We start from the raw sequence: 19700 nt of genomic DNA, 5'->3' as shown, positions 1-19700 counted from the left end.
TTTACTTTTATCTCATCTTGCAATCCACCTGCAGTTTTCTCTAACGTAGAGCTTAGGTTTCTTCCAGTGTACTTTTGCTTTTTTATACATTGCTTTTAATGTATAAAATAGGAATTTGAAGTGTTCCTGATGACCTGGGTCGATAGAAATCGTTTTTGCTTTACTGTTAAACATGCTGAAACAGGCTACTTTGAACAGAGTCATTTTCCTGTGTTCTGAATTGTGTCACCCAAGCGTACCCGCGGGGTCGGATGCCTGTTAACGGTGAGGTCTGTCTGTGTTCCTCTGTCTAGATTAAGTTTGACAGTGTGGAGGTGTGTGTCTGCTGTGAGCCGCAGCACCAGTCGTCCGGCTGCAGCAACCTCGGGGAGACGCTGAAGCTGAACCCGCTGCAGGAGAACTGCAACGCCGTGAGGCTGACCTTGAAGGTGACCCCGCCGGGTGCTGCCTGTGCATGCATTTCCATTCCGGGCCTTACAGACATTTTAGGAACACTTACTAACGTACAGATTTCTTTCAGCTGGTAACATGCCGAGGGTAGAGTTTGATTCTGAAGGTGTTCTGTCTGGATCTTGCTTTGCATTTTCACCATTTCATTGTCCTGCCTCTGACATCTGCAGAGTCAGATGCCAGTGGTTGAAAGAGGTCTTTACAAATCATGACGGGATGGATTCTACAGCTTTTCTGACATTTTTGGCTGTTAACCATCAGGGAACAGATGGGGATTGATTTTGCTTTTTAAAAGATATTTGGAGGGAAAAAAAATCTTGACAATCTCGTGGCGGTCTATTTTCATGTATAACATCTGATCTTTTTAAAAAACGATTTGGAAAAATTGTTTATATTACTTCTTTCTTCCAAGTATTTTATTCTGAAAAGCAAAATTGACTACTTAAAAATACATGAGAACAAGTGAACCCAATTCTGTTTCCCTTGAGTGAAACTGTGCCAAAACGTTTTTAAAAGACGTGCCACAGGCCAGGCGTAGTTGCTCACGCCTGTAATCCCAGCACTTTGGGAGGCCGAGGCGAGTGGATCACTTGATCGAGGTCAGGAGTTTGAGGCCAACCTGGTGAAACCTCATCTCTACTAAAAATACAAAAATTAGCCGGGTGTGGTGGCGCGTGCCTGTAATCCCAGCTACTTGGGAAGCTGAGGCAGGAGAATCATTGGAACCTCAAAGGCAGGGGTTGCAGTGAGATGAGATCGTGCCACTATACTCCAGCCTGGCGACAGAGAGAGATTTCATCTGAAAAAATGAATAAATAAATGTAGAAAGATGTGGCATAGTCCCAGGAACTCTTAGTTGGTGGTCAAGTTGCATTTGTGGTATGAGGGAATGCAGTACGCAGGGGCCTGGGAACTGCAGAGGGCCGCCTCGGATCTGGGGAGGGAGGAGGAGAGCGTTGACATTGAGTCCCTGCGGTTAGTCCTCCATGGGTGGTCACCGGCTGGTAGACAAGCAAAGATGTACAGAGAGGATGCATCTCATCTCCAGAGTAGGACTGGGACTGGCTCACGGCACCTGCCATGTTTTGCACAGAGGAATGGGCCAAGTTGAGTGGTCCCAGCAGCTCACCAGAGTGATCGATGCAGCGGGGTTGGAGAAATATGGAACTGCAGCACTCCAGGGCCCATCCCGTCATGCCACCCACACTACCTACGCCCACATTTCTACCTCATTGCATCCCGGGATCTGCCTGGGTCAGTGCCTGAGGTCTGCTGCGGCCCTTCGCTGCCCTCCTAGGTGGGGACATAGGCAGCCATTGCTCACTCTGTGATCTCATTCTGACAACTGCTAAGTTGCTTCTTCAACCTGGGGACGTTTTCCTGAGCATGGGGATGCATTTGGGCCTCATGTGACCTCCCATTCCTCGGTTGGCTGACAGGTGTTCAGCCTGCCCTCTCAGATCCTGGAGTTCCCCTTGGAGGCCTTCCTTCACTCACGGGACGCAGGACCCAGTTTTCATGACTCTCCAGCCCCTGAAGCGGTGACTGTGGTTTGAAAGGTAATGCTGGTGAACAAACAACACTGTCGCTGGGTGCAGTGGCTCACGCCTGTAACCCCAGCATTTTGGGAGGCTGAGGTGGACTGATCATAAGGTCAGGAGATCAAGACCATCCTGGCCAACATGGAGAAACCCTGTCTCTACTAAAATTAAAAAAAAAAAAATTAGCCAGGCATGGTGGCACGCGCCTGTAGTCCCAGCTACTTGGGAGGCTGAGGCGGGAATCGCTTGAACCCGAGAGGCAGAGGCTGCAGTGAGCCAAGATCGCATCACTGCACTCCAGCCTGGTGACATAGCGAAAAAACCACCACTGTCTCTAAGAATGCAGTCTCAGGTCTAGGGGGAGCTGGGGACCTTGTCTCACTCTTATTCACCGTTCTGGTACACTGGTGAGAAAAGCCCTTGGTATGAAGTGTCAAAAATGGCATAGAGTAGAGACCACTGATACCAAGAAGTTCAGTGAAGGCTGAGAGCCCAGCTAAATGACTGGCACGGGCTCATGGGTATTCAGATTGCCCAGGACACTGGTAAGAGTTGAAAGCACAAGAAATACTACAGCGTTTTAAACTCCTCAATGAATTTGTGTGCAAAGCCTGCTGAGAGGTAGGAGCTATCCAAGCTGGTGGCAGGAGGCTCAAAGCCGGCAGGAGTTGTGATTCAGGTGTGAGGCCAGTGGTCTGGAAGTGGCAGCAGTGGCTCAGGTGCTAGGAGAAGAGGCAGACTGCCCTTGTCCCCCACCTGAGGGCCTGTGCAAGGAGCAGTGGCCTTGGCAGGGACTGGCTCATCTGAGAGCAAGAGGACCAGGGACTACTGGAAGTGAGTATCTGTTTATTGCTGTCGTCCAACTTTGCTGCTTTCCAGATTTATCTTGGCTATCATTTCCTTTGCATTTCCATATCGATTTTAGAATCTGCTTGTTCAATTTGTGCTAAAATCCTGCTTGGATTTTGACTGAGGTTGCATGGAATCCACACATCACTCTGAAGAGACTAGACATATCCATGATGCAGTTCTTCATTTAGGTTGAAGTTTCTTTCTTCAGTGTTTCTTTTTTTTTTTTTTTTTTCCATCAGTCTTGTGTAATTTTTGGTGTATAGATCCTAACATTTTGTAATAGCTATGCTTAAAATATTCCACATTTATTGGTGCTTTCCTAGTGGTATTTTTTAATGGTCTGTTATTCACTGGTAACATACAGAAATTTGATTTTCGTTACCAGTCTTTTATCTGTGGCCTTGCTAACCTCACTTATTGGTTCTGGTAGCTCCTTTGCAGATTCTTTGCATTTACTTATGTAGACCGTCACATGCTATGAAAAGAGAGGCAATTTACATCTTCCATTCTCCTGACAAACAGAACCAGTAGGACAGACGTAGATCGATGAGAGGGAGTTCACTGGGAGAATTGCTCACATGGCCACGGAGACTATGAAGTCCTGTGACCGCCCATCTGTAAGCTGGAGACCCTGGAAAGCTGGGAGTTTGGCTCAGTTCAAGTCCAAAGGCCTCGGAACCAGGGAAACCAATGGTGGAACTCTCAGTCCAAGGCCAAGAACCCCGGGGGGAGGAGAGGTTGCACCAGTGTGAGTCCCAGGGTCCAAAGGCCAGAGAGCCTGGAGTGCTGATGTCTAGGGGCAGGAAAGGGTGTCTCCACTCCAGAACGGAGAGAGAAAATAATTCACCTTTCCTGTGCCTTTTTGTTCTCTCCAGGCCTCTGGCCGATCAGATGGTGCCCCCAACATTGAGGGTGGATCTTCCCCACTCAGTCCACAGACTCACATGCCAATCTCCTCTGGAAACACCCTGCTTTGCCATTTCTCGAGTTTCCTTTATCCAGTCAAATTGACACCTAAAATAAACCAGCACACATTGCAATTCAGATGCTTCTTCTTTTCCCTGCCTTGTTGCACTGACTGGACTATTCAACAGTATTGAGTAGATGTGGTGAGAGCAGATGTCCTGGTCTTCTTCCTGATTTTAGGGATTAAGTATCATGTTAGCTCTAAGTTTTTCATAGATGTTTATTATCAGGTTGTAGGAGTGCCCTCCTATTCCTGGTTTACTGAGAGTGTTTGTGTGTGTGTGTGTGTGTGTGTGTGTGTGTGTGTGTGTGTGTGTGTTTTTACCATGAATGGCCGTTGGGTTTTATCTTTTACTGCATCTGCTTAGATGTTCCTATTCGTTATCTTCTTGAGTCCACTTAAATAGTGAATAACATTGACTTCTGAGTGGTGAGCCAACCTTGCATTCCCGAGATCAACCCCACTTGGTCATTTTTTCCTCAATGTGTCCAGTCCACTGCTGACCCTGTCTGTCAGAGGCATTCTTCATCTCTGTGCCTGTGTTTTTCATTTCTAATTTCTGCATTTGACTGTTCCTCATTGCTTCCATCTCTCTGCCTTACCCCCATCTCTGTTACCTTACCTCCATCTCTCTACCTTACCCCCATCTCTGCTACCTTACCTCCATCTCTCTGCTACCTTACCTCCATCTCTCTACCTTACCTCCATCTCTCTACCTTACCTCCATCTCTCTGCTACCTTACCTCCAGCTCTCTACCTTACCTCCAGCTCTCTACCTTACCTCCATCTCTCTGCTACCTTACCTCCATCTCTCTGCTACCTTACCTCCAGCTCTCTACCTTACCTCCATCTCTCTGCTACCTTACCTCCATCTCTCTACCTTACCTCCATCTCTCTGCTACCTTACCTTGGTGATTCTGCATCTTGTTCACCTTTTCCACTGAAGCTGCATCTGCCCCAGGTAAGTGCTCATGTCTCTCCTTGGAGACTCTGTCTTTTCCCTAGAATTTGGGTTAGTTTGCTGCCCTGTGACCTCGGCTGACTGATGGGTTCAATGTAAGTTGGGAATTTGCAGAGCTCAGTGTCCTGTTGCTGCTGCTGTTGTGATGTCAGGGCCACGTTCTTTCCAGCTTTGGAATGTGCAGAGCTCAGTGTCCTGTTGCTGCTTTTGTAATGTCAGGGCCACGTTCTTTCCAGCTTTGGAATTTGCAGAGCTCAGTGTCCTGTTGTTGCTGCTGTTGTGATGTCAGGGCCACGTTCTTTCCAGCTTTGGAATTTGCAGAGCTCAGTGTCCTGTTGCTGCTGCTGTTGTGATGTCAGGGCCAGGTTCTTTCCAGCTTTGGAATTTGCAGAGCTCAGTGTCCTGTTGTTGCTGCTGTTGTGATGTCAGGGCCACGTTCTTTCCAGCTTTGGAATTTGCAGAGCTCAGTGTCCTGTTGCTGCTGCTGTTGTGATGTCAGGGCCACGTTCTTTCCAGCTTTGGAATGTGCAGAGCTCAGTGTCCTGTTGCTGCTGCTGTGATGTCAGGGCCACGTTCTTTCCAGCTTTGGAATGTGCAGAGCTCAGTGTCCTGTTGCTGCTGCTGTTGTGATGTCAGGGCCACGTTCTTTCCAGCTTTGGAATTTGCAGAGCTCAGTGTCCTGTTGCTGCTGCTGTTGTAATGTCAGGGCCACGTTCTTTCCAGCTTTGGAATTTGCAGAGCTCAGTGTCCTGTTGCTGCTGCTGTTGTGATGTCAGGGCCACGTTCTTTCCAGCTTTGGAATGTGCAGAGCTCAGTGTCCTGTTGCTGCTGCTGTGATGTCAGGGCCATGTTCTTTCCAGCTTTGGAATGTGCAGAGCTCAGTGTCCTGTTGTTGCTGCTGTTGTGATGTCAGGGCCACGTTCTTTCCAGCTTTGGAATTTGCAGAGCTCAGTGTCCTGTTGCTGCTGCTGTTGTAATGTCAGGGCCACGTTCTTTCCAGCTTTGGAATTTGCAGAGCTCAGTGTCCTGTTGCTGCTGCTGTTGTGATGTCAGGGCGACGTTCTTTCCAGCTTTGGAATGTGCAGAGCTCAGTGTCCTGTTGCTGCTTTTGTAGTGTCAGGGCCACGTTCTTTCCAGCTTTGGAATGTGCAGAGCTCAGTGTCCTGTTGTTGCTGCTGTTGTGATGTCAGGGCCACGTTCTTTCCAGCTTTGGAATGTGCAGAGCTCAGTGTCCTGTTGCTGCTTTTGTAGTGTCAGGGCCACGTTCTTTCCAGCTTTGGAATTTGCAGAGCTCAGTGTCCTGTTGCTGCTGCTGTTGTGATGTCAGGGCCAGGTTCTTTCCAGCTTTGGAATTTGCAGAGCTCAGTGTCCTGTTGTTGCTGTTGTTGTGATGTCAGGGCCACGTTCTTTCCAGCTTTGGAATTTGCAGAGCTCAGTGTCCTGTTGTTGCTGTTGTTGTGATGTCAGGGCCACGTTCTTTCCAGCTTTGGAATTTGCAGAGCTCAGTGTCCTGTTGCTGCTGCTGTTGTGATGTCAGGGCCACGTTCTTTCCAGCTTTGGAATGTGCAGAGCTCAGTGTCCTGTTCCTGCTGTTGTGATGTCAGGGCCACGTTCTTTCCAGCTTTGGAATTTGCAGAGCTCAGTGTCCTGTTGCTGCTGCTGTTGTAATGTCAGGGCCATGTTCTTTCCAGCTTTCTCCATCCTCAGCAGAATCTGGAATCGTGTTCTACATGATTTTCTCCCTGGGTTTTTCCCACTTAGGGGTTTATAGATGCTGCGTTATTCTCTTTTTCATTGAAGTCTATATAGGGAAAGTCCTGAAGTCAGCCCGATGCTTTCTCCCCTTTAGGTATGTGATGGTCATTAATGCTGTTTTAAAATATGTCTAGCTCTCCGGCTTCCTTTGCATGATGAGAGGAACCTGGTCCTCATGGTTGCTGAGGACCATGAAAACAAAACTTATATGTACCACTTTCAAGTCAGAGTATTTAAATGTGGCGTGAGGTTCTCCAGAGCTCTCTTTCCCACTGGCACTGTAATTGGCAGATTAGAGGTGGTGGCAGCACCATCAGCCTGGGTCACCACAACGAGCACCTTGCCCACATTGGAAAGTAGCATGAATGACTAACAAACTCTTTTGAGGCAGGATCTCACTCTGTTGCCCAGGTAGAGTGCAGTGGCATGATCACAGCTCACTGCAGCCTCAATCTCCTGGGCTCAGGAGATCCTCCCACGTTTGCCTCCCAAGTAGCTGGGACTGTAGGCACATGCCACCATGCCCAGCTAATTTTTATATTGTTTGTAGAGACAGGGTCTCACTGGCCCAGACTGGTCTCGAACTCTTGGCTCAAGTGATCCTCCTGCCTTGACCTCCCAAAGTGCTGCGGTTATGGGCACGAGCCCCTGCACATCCCTGTTCCATTTTCGGGAAGGCTTTCTTCCTAGCTGTTTTCTGCAACAGGCATTACCTGTTTCCTCTGCTCGTGATGTGATCTTGAGTCTTGGCAACTCCCTCCTCAGCTCCTTCTGTCTTTATCTTTTTTTCATGAGCCGTCGTGTCTTTGCTTTTAGCTCCTAGACCGTAGCAGTCTTCTCTGCTTGGTTACGGTTTGCACCCGTGGATGTCTCTAGCTAGTTAATTAGAGTGGAGTTTTCAACATATTTTATATCTTTCTCAGATCCCTTTTCTGAAGTATCAGGATACTTCAAAGTACTAAGGCAGGTTCCTAACCCTTAAATTCTGTCTCAGGCATTATGCTCTATTTAAATAGTTAGCATAATTAAGGCCTTGTACTTCCTTCCCATAATTACAGATACTTCTTCCTCGGAGAGTCATGTGCCACATTATCTAGTTTTCTCGTAATTAGTGGTACAGTCATTTTTAATATAATCCTTACTCTTGAAAAGTCATCCGAGCCAAGCTGTGCCTGATGACTGCCAGCAGCGAAAGGGTCTTCTGCAGGGACCTGGTGTCGCTCTGTTAAAACTCTTGGACACCAGAACAAATATGGGCCATTGGAAATGGAGCCACTCCGGGAAGACGCTGCTCTACTCTTTTGCACGGATGTCCACGAGAGCCCCTTCCTGTCACCTGCAAAATGTTCTTGATGCTTAATAAAGGAAGGGGCAAAGGAGAATGTTCCTTTGATTAGTTTCCCTTTTGCTCACTCCTTTTAGGTTGGCAATTAGAGCAGGTCCATTGATCTTTTCCACGGTCTAATTTGAGGCCCTATTTATCTGATTAGTAACACTCCATGTCTGAATTTTCCATATTCAATTATGGATTATCTATACTTAGTATGTAATGAACTCAATTTATGTGGGGAAAATCCTGTATAATTGGCTTGGGAATCAAAGCACTTTGATTTTAGTCGTGTTTGAATTAACTGATACTGACTTAATGAGGTTTGTCCCACTGCTTGCTTCCTGTTGGGCCACTCTCCCTCCTTCCTCCCCTCCCATACCTGGAAGGCTGTACAGGGCCAGCCCATCCTTAGGGAGAAAAGCGGAAACCAACTTTCTTCATGGCCCAGGAGGAATGAGTTCAGAATTCAGAAGCGCACGTGTTGCTTTGCTTGTCCCTCTGGTTGTCATTTGTTGGTTTGGGGGCCCTTGATGTCTGTTCTGCCTTTCTGACTGGCCCCACTTCTGAATTCTCTGGGTTGTTTTTTGTTTTTTGCTTTTCTGAGACAGAGCCTTGCTCTGTCACTAGGCTGGAGTGCAGTGATGCAATCTCAGCTCACTGCAACCTCCACCTCCCAGATTCAGGTTCAAGCGATTCTCCTGCTCAGCTTCCTGAGTAGCTGTAACTACAGGTGCGTGCCACCACACCCAGTTAATTTTTGTATTTTTTAAAGTAGAGACAGGGTTTCACCATGTTGGTTAGGATGATCTTGATCTCTTGACCTCGTGATCCGCCCACCTCAGCCACCCAAAGTGCTGGGATTACAGGCATGCACCACTGCATCGGGCCAATTCTCTGGTTTTTTTAGCAGAGAACCCCTAGGGGCCAACAAAAATTTTCTCTTGAGGATATTGATGGTTTCTTACCTCCTTACAGGGGTGAGCGTCGAGCAGGGCAGAGGGCACAGAGAGGACCTAGAACTCCGCTGCACCATGTAGGGATTCACAGAGTTGTAGAAGCAGAGGGAGGGTACGTCCCTTTGTCCATTCATGGACAGCAGGTGTGAAGGCTGCAGCCGAGGGGGAGGGCAGGTGTCTCCGGGAAGGTCCTGGGGGAGGGAAGGGCCCGTCTGTGCACTCAGCCCTCCAGTACCCATGTCACTGCTCCCTGATGATGGAGCCTGCCTCTGGGCATCTCATTATGAACAGTGAGGAAATAGGGTCTAAAAATTATGATTTTGGTATATCCTTTCTCAAAACCTTTGACAGTGGTAGACAAGTCAAAGGCAAGGCTACAGCTCTCCCTGTTCCTGATGAAATAGTGTCTCAGCTTTTGTAAAAAAAAAAAAAAAAAAAAAAAAAAAGACACAATAAATGCTTAAGCAATAAACAGATGTTTAGGTAGACTGATGGCCATTTTTGCCAAGTTGAACCCAGCACAAGACTGTGACATATTTAGGACCAGCATTCACAGCATTTTTTATTTTTTTAATTTTTTATTGGATTTTAGGTTTTGGGGTACATGAGCAGAGCATGCAAGACAGTTGCGTAGGTACACACATGGCAGTGTGCTTTGCTTTTCTTCTCCCCTTCACCCACATTTGGCATTTCTCCCCAGGCTATCCCTCCCCACCTCCCCCTCCCACTAGCCCTCCCCTTTTCCCCCCAATAGACCCCAGTGTTTAGTACTCCCCTTTCTGTGTCCATGTTCTCATTTTTCATCACCCGCCTATGAGTGAGAATATGCAGTGTTTCATTTTCTGTTCTTGTGTCAGTTTGCTGAGGATGATGTTCTCCAGATTCATCCATGTCCCTACAAACGACACAAACTCATCATTTCTGATTGCTGCATAATATTCCATGGTGTATATGTGCCACATTTTTCCAATCCAAAAGTCACAAAAGTCAGAACTGCTAACTGGTAAAACATGCTTCATAACATGCTGACACTGTATCTGGCTGCCTTTAATGCGTTGGTATGTTCAGCAGTGTCCTTATGGTTTTGTTACATGACCTCATTCAAATCTGAGTTAAAGATCTTATTCTTCTTTCATGTACCTGGTTTAATTTACTGAGCCACAATAAACCAAATTACCCAGAGAAACCTTATCAATGGACACGGAGATAGAAGTTTCCCAAGAAATCAATCAGTTATTGAGTTTATGTGCTTTCCTATCTTCGTCTCTAAGACAGTTAAAAAAAAAGGCAAGACAGTTTCCTAAAAAACCTAGAGACCTGAAAAATAAATTATTTCCTTTAATCTTGAGTAAGTCTTATTGACGCTAAAGAAGTAAGAATGATTTTGAGAATGAATGAACGATCAACATTTTGTGATGAAGCTTGTAGCATTGACTGGCTTTCCGAAACACTACACGCGCACACACCACACATGTAGGCATGTCCCCCCCACACAAACATCACACACATGCACACATACACACCCCACACACCGCACACATGCACATATACCCCACACACTCCACACACATGCATACATACCCCACACACTCCACACACATGCACACATGCCCCACACACTCCATACACGTGCACACACACCCCACACACTCCACACACATGCACACATACCTTCACACACACCACATAACCAACACACACGTACCACATACCCCCATACACATCCACACACATGCACACATACCCCACACACTCCGCACACATGCACACACACCCCACACACTGCACACACATGCACATATAGCCCCCACACACTACATACCCCACACACATGCACACACACACTGCACACACATGCACACACCCCACACACTGCACACACACTGCACACACATCCCACACACTCCACACATGTGTACACACACCCCACACTCCACACACATGCACACACATTCCACACACATTCACACATAGCCCACACACACTGCATACTTAACACACTACATACCCCACACACACACGTTACACATACACACACACCCCACACTGCACACACATCCCACACGTGCACACACACTCCACACACATGCACACATACCCCACACACTCCACATCCATTCACATACACACCATCACTAGAAGCAACCTTTCCACTGCCAGCAGTGGACAGCTACAGGGCATGACAGGTGTACCACAACTTTATTCTGCTTTCTCCTCTCCTGGTACTCTAAGGGGACAGTGGTGGGTTCTTGTGGTCAAGTGGGATGTGGTCAGCGATGAGAAGGGTGTCAGATGCCTGCTCTCCCACTTCCACTGGCAACCATGGCCCATTTAAGGGAGTGCCTAGAAGTGTTAGGCTCTGCTGACCTTTGAGCCCAACTCAGCCAAGGCGAAGCTGCTCCCTTCTGATGCGTGATGTGTGCCCACCGCACCCCTGCTTTCCAGTGTCACTGAAAGCCCGCCTCCAGCCTGCTTATCCGAGTGACATCTACTTTCCCCGAGTGGTTGAGATATGGAGTTTGGTTGGATGGCCACATTCACAAGGCCACGCAGCATCGACGTGGCAGCACTCTGACATAGTCACGGGGAGCAGCCATTCCACCTGGGACTGGGACTTGCCTGTACCTGCTAGGATAAAGCCAGGCCCAGGTTTTTGGGTGCTGGGCTAAGAGTGATATATTAATAGCAGACTCATTCTCTCCCAGTCTGGAGAGGCTGGTGGGCAGAGCCCTGTGTGGTCCGCCTCTCAAGACTGTCTCAGCGTTCCCAGACCTGCCGGTCCTGGTTCACGGGTCGCAGGTGCACCATGCTTCCCCTTGCAGTCGGCAAGGTGAAAGTCCAGGTGTGGAGAGGGCAGGCCCAGGAGGGGCCTTCACTGCTCAGGGAAGGGTGCTTTCTGCGGGCCAGGCCCTTGCCTTTGTCTGCCCCTGGATGGCTTCTCCTCTCCTTCCAGGGAAGATACATGGCATTCCAGGGAGATGGTCCATGCAGAGCCCTAGCATCTCACACTCTTTTTTTTGTTTTTTGTTTTTTTGTTTTTTGAGACGGGGTCTCGCTGTGTCACCCAGGCTGGAGTGCAGTGGCGTGATCTGGGCTCACTGCAGTCTCCACTTCCTGTGTTCAAGCGATTCTCCTGCCTCAGGCTCCCGAGTAGCTGGGACTACAGGCATGCACTACCACACCCAACTATACTTTTTTTAATGTATTTTAGTAGAGTGGGGTTTCACCACGTTGGCCAGGATGGTCTCGATCTCTTGACCTTGTGATCTGCCCGCCTCGGCCTCCCAAAGTGCTGGGATTACAGGTGTGAGCCACTGCACCCGGCCAGCATTTCACACTCTGAAACCACCCGACCTGGTTGTTTCCTTGAACTGTGCCACCTCCAGGCTCGCAGCACTCAGGCCATGGCCTCCCCTCCTTCAGCTCCATTTTCCAGCTTCCACCCCTCTACTCTCAGACCACTCAGCACGAGACTTCTAACACCAGATGTACGGGGTCATTTCCGCCACACACCAAGCCATTCTCCAGTGGACACCAGCTGGGTGTGCCCAGTTCAACTCAAGTCTGAGACTCTCTACCTGGAGACAGTGTCACATCCACAGGTTAAGGGCTCAGCCCCACAAGACCACCCTCACTTCTCATGCCAGCCACAAGCCGCAGGTTGTGACCTGTACTTCTGGCCAACAGGGTATAAACTGGGGCTCCCGCAATCCCCTACTTGGGTTTGATTGATCTGCTAGAACCCGGAAGGTGGAGGTTGCAGTGGGACAAGATCACGCCACTGCACTCCAGCCTGGCGACAGAGTGAGACTCTATCTCAAAAAAGAAAAGAAATATATTATTGTACCTTGTTTCAGACCCATCTGGGCCCCCTCCGCTGCCACAGCTCTCCCTCCCTCCCTCCCTCTGTCTGAAATCAGAGATTGTCCAGAAGCAGCCGCTACCCTGAGGCCCATGGGACTTCGGCATTCCCCACAGTGGTGTGCTTCACTCAATCTTCGCATCAAAGTTGATGCATCTGGTACCATGAGCCGGTTTCCGTTGTCACCACCATCGGGTTTGCGGTGTTATCCATGTAGAGATGGGCTGTCTGGGTCATCTTCATGGCTTCCGCGTGGTCTTGCTGTGGGTGAGTATTCCACAGGTTGCTTGTACATGTCCTGTTGGTGGACGCTGAGTTGTTCCCAGTTTCTCACTATTGTATCAGTGCTCGAACGCAGAGTGACGTGCACTCGGCCGCGTGTGTGCACCTGCCGCGTTTTCTCCAGCCTGCAGATGGGCCAGCTCCCAGGGGACTGCATGCACAGGACTTCAGTCACCACAGAGTGGTGGCGGGGACCCCCGCTCTCCCGGCCAGCGGGCGAGGAAGTCTTGCTTCTCCGTGTCCTCAGACTTTCTGTGTGACTGACGGCTATTTGTTTTCACCTGTGAACCGCCTGATTTTCTGTCTTTTCCTGCTGGGTTATTCGCTCTCTAAATGACGTTCCTTTGTCATAAAAATCTTCTCGCGATCTCTGACTCATCACTCGATGTTCTGGGCATCATAGAGAAGTTTTCAGTTTTAATGAAGGCAAATTCATTTCCTGTATGATGTGTCCTTTGAGTGTTGCATTTTAAGAACTATTTTTTTAAATTTTAGCAAATGCTGTGTCTGTTGAGAAAGGTATATATGTATGTATGTGTATATGTATGTATACACATAACACTCATACACATATAACTCATTCTGTTAGTATAGTGAATCTACATGAAACCACATGAATATACATTCATGTCGAATGGATTTCTAATGTGGAACCGTTCTTGCATTGCTGGGATAAAACTTAGGCACAATATTTCCATATAATTATGAAAATCTACTTTGATTTTGTTTTATTAAGGATTTTTCATCATTATTCATAAATTATATGAATCAAGCTTTCCCTTTCTCATACTGCAATTGCCTAATTTTATTTTATTTTTTAGTTTAGCTTAGAAAGATGAGCTGGGAGACATTCCTTTCTTCTTCCCTCTGAAAACAAAGTTTGCAAAAGATTAAACTTATCTATTTCTCCAATTCAGTATTTAGTAAAAAGCATAAAATCACCAGGGTCGGGTCATTTCTTTTTGCGGTCAGCAGATAGTTAAGTACAGATTCGGTGGATTATAGGCTATTTGGATTTCCTCTTTCTTCTGAGACTATGTTAGGATGATTTGCTCTTCTGGAATAACTATTGTCCATGTTGTTCAGGTTTTCAAATTCATGTGTCTGCTCTGCCTACTTAAGTCTCTTTTAATTTGCAATATTTTAATTTATTCCTCGTATTTCTTTGTAAATAAGCCTCTGCCAGAGACTTGCCTGTTTTTCGGGTTTTTTTTCAAAGAACCAGCTCTATATTTATGATCTTGTCATTGCTTTGTTTCTTGTTTGTTTTGTTAGATTCTGCTCTATTTTCCTTTTTTTTTTTTTTGAGACAGAGTTTCGCTCATGTTCCCCAGGCTGGAGTGCAATGGCGTGATCTCTGCTCACCGCAACCTCCGCCTCCTGGGTTCAGGCAATTCTCCTGCCTCAGCCTCCCGAGTAGCTGGGATTACAGGCACGCGCCACCATGCCCGGCTAATTTTTTTGTATTTTTAGTAGAGACGGGGTTTCACCATGTTGACCAGGATGGTCTCGATCTCTCGACCTCGTGATCCACCCGCCTCGGCCTCCCAAAGTGCTGGGATTACAGGCTTGAGCCACCGCGCCCGGCCTATTTTCCATTTTTTGATTGCTTCCAAATTCCTTTTTCTTTTTCTCACTTCTCTGGTGGGTAAATCCAGTGTCCTGATGGCGAACTTAGCCTGTTTTTTCAAGAGAAGAATGGTTCCCATAAACGTATAACAAATATGACATCCTGCAGACAGCCTGTCTTGGGCCACAGCTACAGTTTAGCTCTGCAAAGATGATAGCAAAACTTCCCTAGCTTAGAGCTGAGTGCCGCCAGACTGTTTCTTGCCCTTCTCCAGACGCAAGACTGGACGTGTCAACTACAAGATGATCTGATACTGATTAAGTATAGATTTAATTTCAACAAGACCTTTCCCTTTTAAAAAATGTCCTTAGTTCTCTGTGTCCCTGTGGTCGTTTGCATTGTCAAGAAAAACTAATCTTGTCTTAGATAAGGAGACGATTTATTGAAAAAGAGGCTTGCAACTTACAGAGGGGAATCCTTGGAACTCAAGAAATGTAAACAACATCAATCGGAAAACGGCTTTTCTGTTGTAGGGTAGGGCGGTCAGCAAACCTTAGCAGAAACTGGAGGGGAAGTTGGGTGAGCAAAGGAAAATTTCCAGAAAATGTGTCTCCCTGTGGGATGAGCTCATTAGTGGTGCGTTCCCCTTTCTAGTGCTTGCCCAGGCCCTAGGGGCAAGTATAAGGTGAGAAAGCTGCATTGTGAAAACAGAAGACGCACTTGTGAACGCTTGGGCAAAATACAAATATTCTTTAGTGCAGTCTTCTCTAATTCATTCAGATGGTAGCTGGTTCACCCAAGTCACTGAATTCTTTTTTTTTTTTTTTTTTGAGACAGGATCTTGTTCTGTTGCCAGGCTGGAGTGCAGTGGTGCAATCACAGCTCACTGCAGCCTTGACCTCCCAGGCTCAAGCCATCCTCCTGCCTCCGCCTCTAGAGTAGCTGGGACCACAGATATATTCCACCACATGCAGCTAATTTTTTTTTTTTTGGTGGGGGGGTAGAAACAAGGCCTCACTATGTTGCCCAGGCTGGTCTCAAACTCCTGGACTCAAGTGATGATCCTCCCGCCTCAACTTCCCTAAGTGCTGGGATTACAGGCATGTTAAAAACTGTGTTAATAAAGTTCATTTCTCCTTAAGTATTTTTAGGCACTTTATTTTATCACCACCTGGGTGTCCCTGCAGCACATCCGGCTTCTACCTGCCCCCACCCTCCTCCACTGAGCTCCCTTCACAGGCTTTCTGCCCCTCCCATCCCCACCCTCTCCCTCTGCACTCAGCTTTCCCTCTCCTAGTAACACTGCCCCACCCACCTCCACCTCTGCCACCCTTGCCTTGCCTCACTGCTCCGCGCCGCCTGGATGTCCCTTCCTCTGGCCTCTGAGGGTGTACCCTATGCACCTCTTGCAGGCAGCTCTGCCCTGGCTTGGTGCATCAGCCTTGCGAGTCGAGATGCTGGCCGGGGCATATCTGTGTCGCTCTAGACCGAGTTCCGTGGTTGCAGGCCCCCGAATCTGTCTTCCTCTTCTCATCTCTGTGTTTGCTGCGTTGTGGGCTCGATCCGTGTGCATGGGAGGAAGGAAAGGAAGTAAGGAGGGCGGGAGGAAGCTACATATTGAACAAAGAATATATTCCTGAAAACTGATAGTCACACTTGTGAGAGCCTAAAATAGATCAAGAAAACCACCAGGGCCAGGCGCGATGGCTCAAGCCTGTAGTCCCAGCACTTTGGGAGGCCGAGGCGGGTGGATCACGAGGTCAACAGATTGAGACCATCCTGGTCAACATGGTGAAACCCCGTCTCTACTAAAAATACAAAAAATTAGCTGGGCATGGTGGCGCGTGCCTGTAATCCCAGCTACTCGGGAGGCTGAGGCAGGAGAATTGCCTGAACCCAGGAGGCGGAGGTTGCAGTGAGCCGAGATCGCGCCATTGCACTCCAGCCTGGGTAACAAGAGCCAAACTCCATCTCAAAAAAAAAAAAGAAAAGAAAACAACCAACAATATATTTTCTGTTATTTCATTCAAAGAAGGCATTTATGTTATATTCCAGAAAGCACATGCAGCCTTACTGTTTAGTGTGTTTTAAAATAGAAGCCCTATCCTTCCTATGGATGAGGATCCTGCCATACAGTTGCTCTTTTGCCAGCTGTCATGTGTGTACTCACATGACAGAGTCCCACACCCGAGAGCAGGACCCCTCAGATCCCTCCTGCCATCCTTCTGCAGTCACTCCCAGAGGGAACCCCTTGTCTCAGCTCCAGTTTCTCTTTCCAACCTTGTCAACAGTATCACCACCACCCCTGGCTGCTTAGCTCCCAGGTGGAGAGCTGGGCGTTCCCCCAACTCCTCCTTCTCCCACCTCCTGAGAGTCCGGGCCCTGCAGTGTGGGAACTGCAGGCAACGTGGAGACACCGCATTGGGGTGTTTGGGGTAGCAGGAAAGAGAGGGCAGGGGCCAGGTGTGTTACAGAAATACATCATCCAGCAGCAGCAGGGGACAGGACCGACAGCCAGGCCGGGAGGGGCACAGACGCCAATCTGGGCAGAGATCATGGGCCAATACTGCAGAAGCACATCGGAGGAGGGGGAGAGGGCATCGACTTGGTAAATACTTAGAAGATGAAATTAGCAAAGCCTGGCCACCTGGAGGGGAGGCGGGAAAGGGATCTCATAGCCTCCTGGGGTCCAGCCCCAGCTTCCGGGTGCACAGTGCTGCCCCATCCAACAGGGTCTGTTGCTCGTGGGCTCTTCAAGGACCTCGGCATGAAGTGGGGCCCACAGCTCCTGCCCTGCATGTGCCACGCTTCCTGAGGTCTTCTCTGGCAAAGGGTCCTATGCCTTCCTCCATTTTATCCTTTGGTGAAATGGGGAGGGATGCTCCTCTGTTCTTCTCTCCTCTGGTCTCTTCCCACTCCTAAGTACTGACCTCCCCTCCCTTAAAAGTATTGTCACCATCCAGGAGAGCCTGCCCCTCGTGGCCCCCAAACCGACTGTGCTGGAGGCCCACCCAGCTGCACACACAGAGAACTGGCTACAGAAAGCAGGAAAGGTGGGGGCTCCTTCTCCCACAGTCCAGCCAAATGAACGTGCCCCCCGCCACTCTTCCCTTACCTGCCATGGCCCTCAGGGCATTTAAGGAGAATTGTCTAGTCTGTGAAGTCTTAGGAAAAGAGATGCACCTGTACCTTTAAGGAAGAAAGAGTCTCAGTTAAATACAGATTGGAGACATTACTTCTGGTTATGAACATTAGGCAAGTACTCAAGAGGCGAAAGGCTAATAAGATCATTGAAATTACTTCTGCATGCGAGCCGGCATCTCCCAACAGCGTCTCTTCCTTCTTTTCAGCTTCGTTCTTAATCTGCCTGGGCTTTAATCAGACGACTTTCACTGACACTTTATCTTGATGGGAGTAAAAGAAATAGCCATGAGAGGGGACAATCAAAACCCAGAAAGTAGAGCAATGAAAGGTGACAAACATCAGTCTGAACACAAGGGGTGCCCTGGAGAACCAGTTTAGACGGCGGAACGCATTTGTGGATGGGCATCTCATAATCTTTAGGGCTTTTTTCTCTTTTTTTTTTTTTTTTTGAGACGGAGTTTCACTCTTGTTACCCAGGCTGGAGTGCAATGGCGCAATCTCGGCTCACCGCAACCTCCGCCTCCTGGGTTCAGGCAATTCTCCTGCCTCAGCCTCCCGAGTAGCTGGGATTACAGGCACACGCCACCATGCCCAGCTAATTTTTTGTATTTTTAAGTAGAGACGGGGTTTCACCATGTTGACCAGGATGGTCTCGATCTCTTGACCTCGTGATCCACCCACCTCAGCCTCCCAAATTGCTGGGATTACAGGCTTGAGCCACCGCGCCTGGCCTAGGGCTCTTTTCTTAAGCATTCATGTATGAGGCCTGAAAGTCCTCTGCTGAATTCGTCTGCAGGCACATGTGTTTTCAGTCTGCTCAGACACTCAGATGACGAATCCTGTATGACAGTCATAGCTTACTGTTGATTGAGGATTTTGTGTGCTAGGCGTTGCTGGAAGCACATTTGTGAAACTAATCTTACCCTTACAGCAACCCTGTAAGGTATTGGTATGATTTATTTCCATTTTACAGATGAGGATACTGAGGCACAGTGAAATTTAATAACGCCCAAGGTCATGTGAATTGTGAAGGTGGAGCCAGGATCCCAGGCCGGCAGTCTGGCTCTGGAGCCCCGGCTCTCACCGCCATCTGCAGTGATGCATACAACAGGTTGCTACCCGGGACCCTGGCTTAGCTTCAGGACTGTGGACCTGAATGCTCAGAACAAGCTGAAGCCCAGTGAGAAACCGATTACTGTCGGAGCTACCAAAAATCAAAACACGTTTACTCTTGGCCGGGCATGGTGGCTCACGCCTATAATCTCAGCACTTTTGGGAGGCTGAGGCGGGCGGATCACGAGGTCAAGAGATCGAGACCATCCTGGCCAATATGGTGAAACCCCGTCTCGGCTAAAAATACAAAAATAAGCTGGGCGTGGTGGCGCGTGCCTGTAGTCCCAGCTACTCGGGAGGCTGAGGCAGGAGAATTGCTTGAACCCGGGAGGCGGAGGTTGCAGTAAGCTGAGGTTGTGCCACTGCACTCCAGCCTGGCGCCTGGTGACGGAGTGAGACTCTGTCTCAAAAAAAAAAAAAAAAAAAAAAAAAAACCGAATAAAACATGTTTACTCTTATTTACATTCAGGGTCTTTGTAACAGGTTCTTTGAAAATTGATAAACCACAAATTCATGTATTACATACGTGCTGATACTCTGAGCAGAATGCTTTGTGATGCATAAGTTCTCTATACCAAGCAGGGTGAGTCAAAGGGCTCAGTGTGTTAGGAATTCTGCCTGTGACATACACACCTTGGGCAGGGAGGAAGTTCTTGTTTTACAAAGCAGTGGCAAAGCTTTATAGTTCCCAGTATGAGGTGTTTCTGGTTTTCATAGACTCCTGGGAAAGAGCAGTTTGTCTCTTGCTTGTCAGTGAGTAAAATGTCAGTGAAGTCTCCCTGCGTTTCCACTCCGTGGTCATGCAAGGAATGAGTTGTTCTGATACACGGAGAAAAAATGACATCGCATCTGCCATGAGGGAAACACTGATCTACCAGGGATGCAGTGACCCAGGGGGATCTCCCATCAAGGGAAGA

The 19700-nt window shown here is 48.2% G+C and overlaps 1 protein-coding gene across 11 annotated transcripts in view; it reads left to right on the top strand.

Moving 5' to 3' along the window:
• Positions 1-19700, top strand: part of ENTREP2 (endosomal transmembrane epsin interactor 2) — a 425727-nt gene that overhangs the window by 344693 nt on the left and 61334 nt on the right. For 9 of the 11 annotated variants that reach the window (XR_013536571.1, XR_013536568.1, XR_013536572.1 and 6 more), the window contains exon 4: positions 294-428. The exons of the other annotated variants lie outside the window; for them this stretch is intronic. Coding sequence is in view for 3 of the 9 variants with exons in the window: in XM_054258240.2 (XP_054114215.1) it covers positions 294-428 (135 nt within the window). In the remaining 6 variants the exon portion in view is untranslated. The remainder of the gene's footprint in view (positions 1-293; positions 429-19700) is intronic. 11 annotated transcript variants of the gene reach the window in all.

Source organism: Callithrix jacchus, chromosome 6 (genome assembly GCF_049354715.1).
Source record: "Callithrix jacchus isolate 240 chromosome 6, calJac240_pri, whole genome shotgun sequence".
Classification (NCBI taxonomy): domain Eukaryota; kingdom Metazoa; phylum Chordata; class Mammalia; order Primates; family Cebidae; genus Callithrix; species Callithrix jacchus.
The sequence above is the reverse complement of the archived record's forward strand: the minus strand, read 5'-3'. Positions and strand labels throughout refer to the sequence as shown.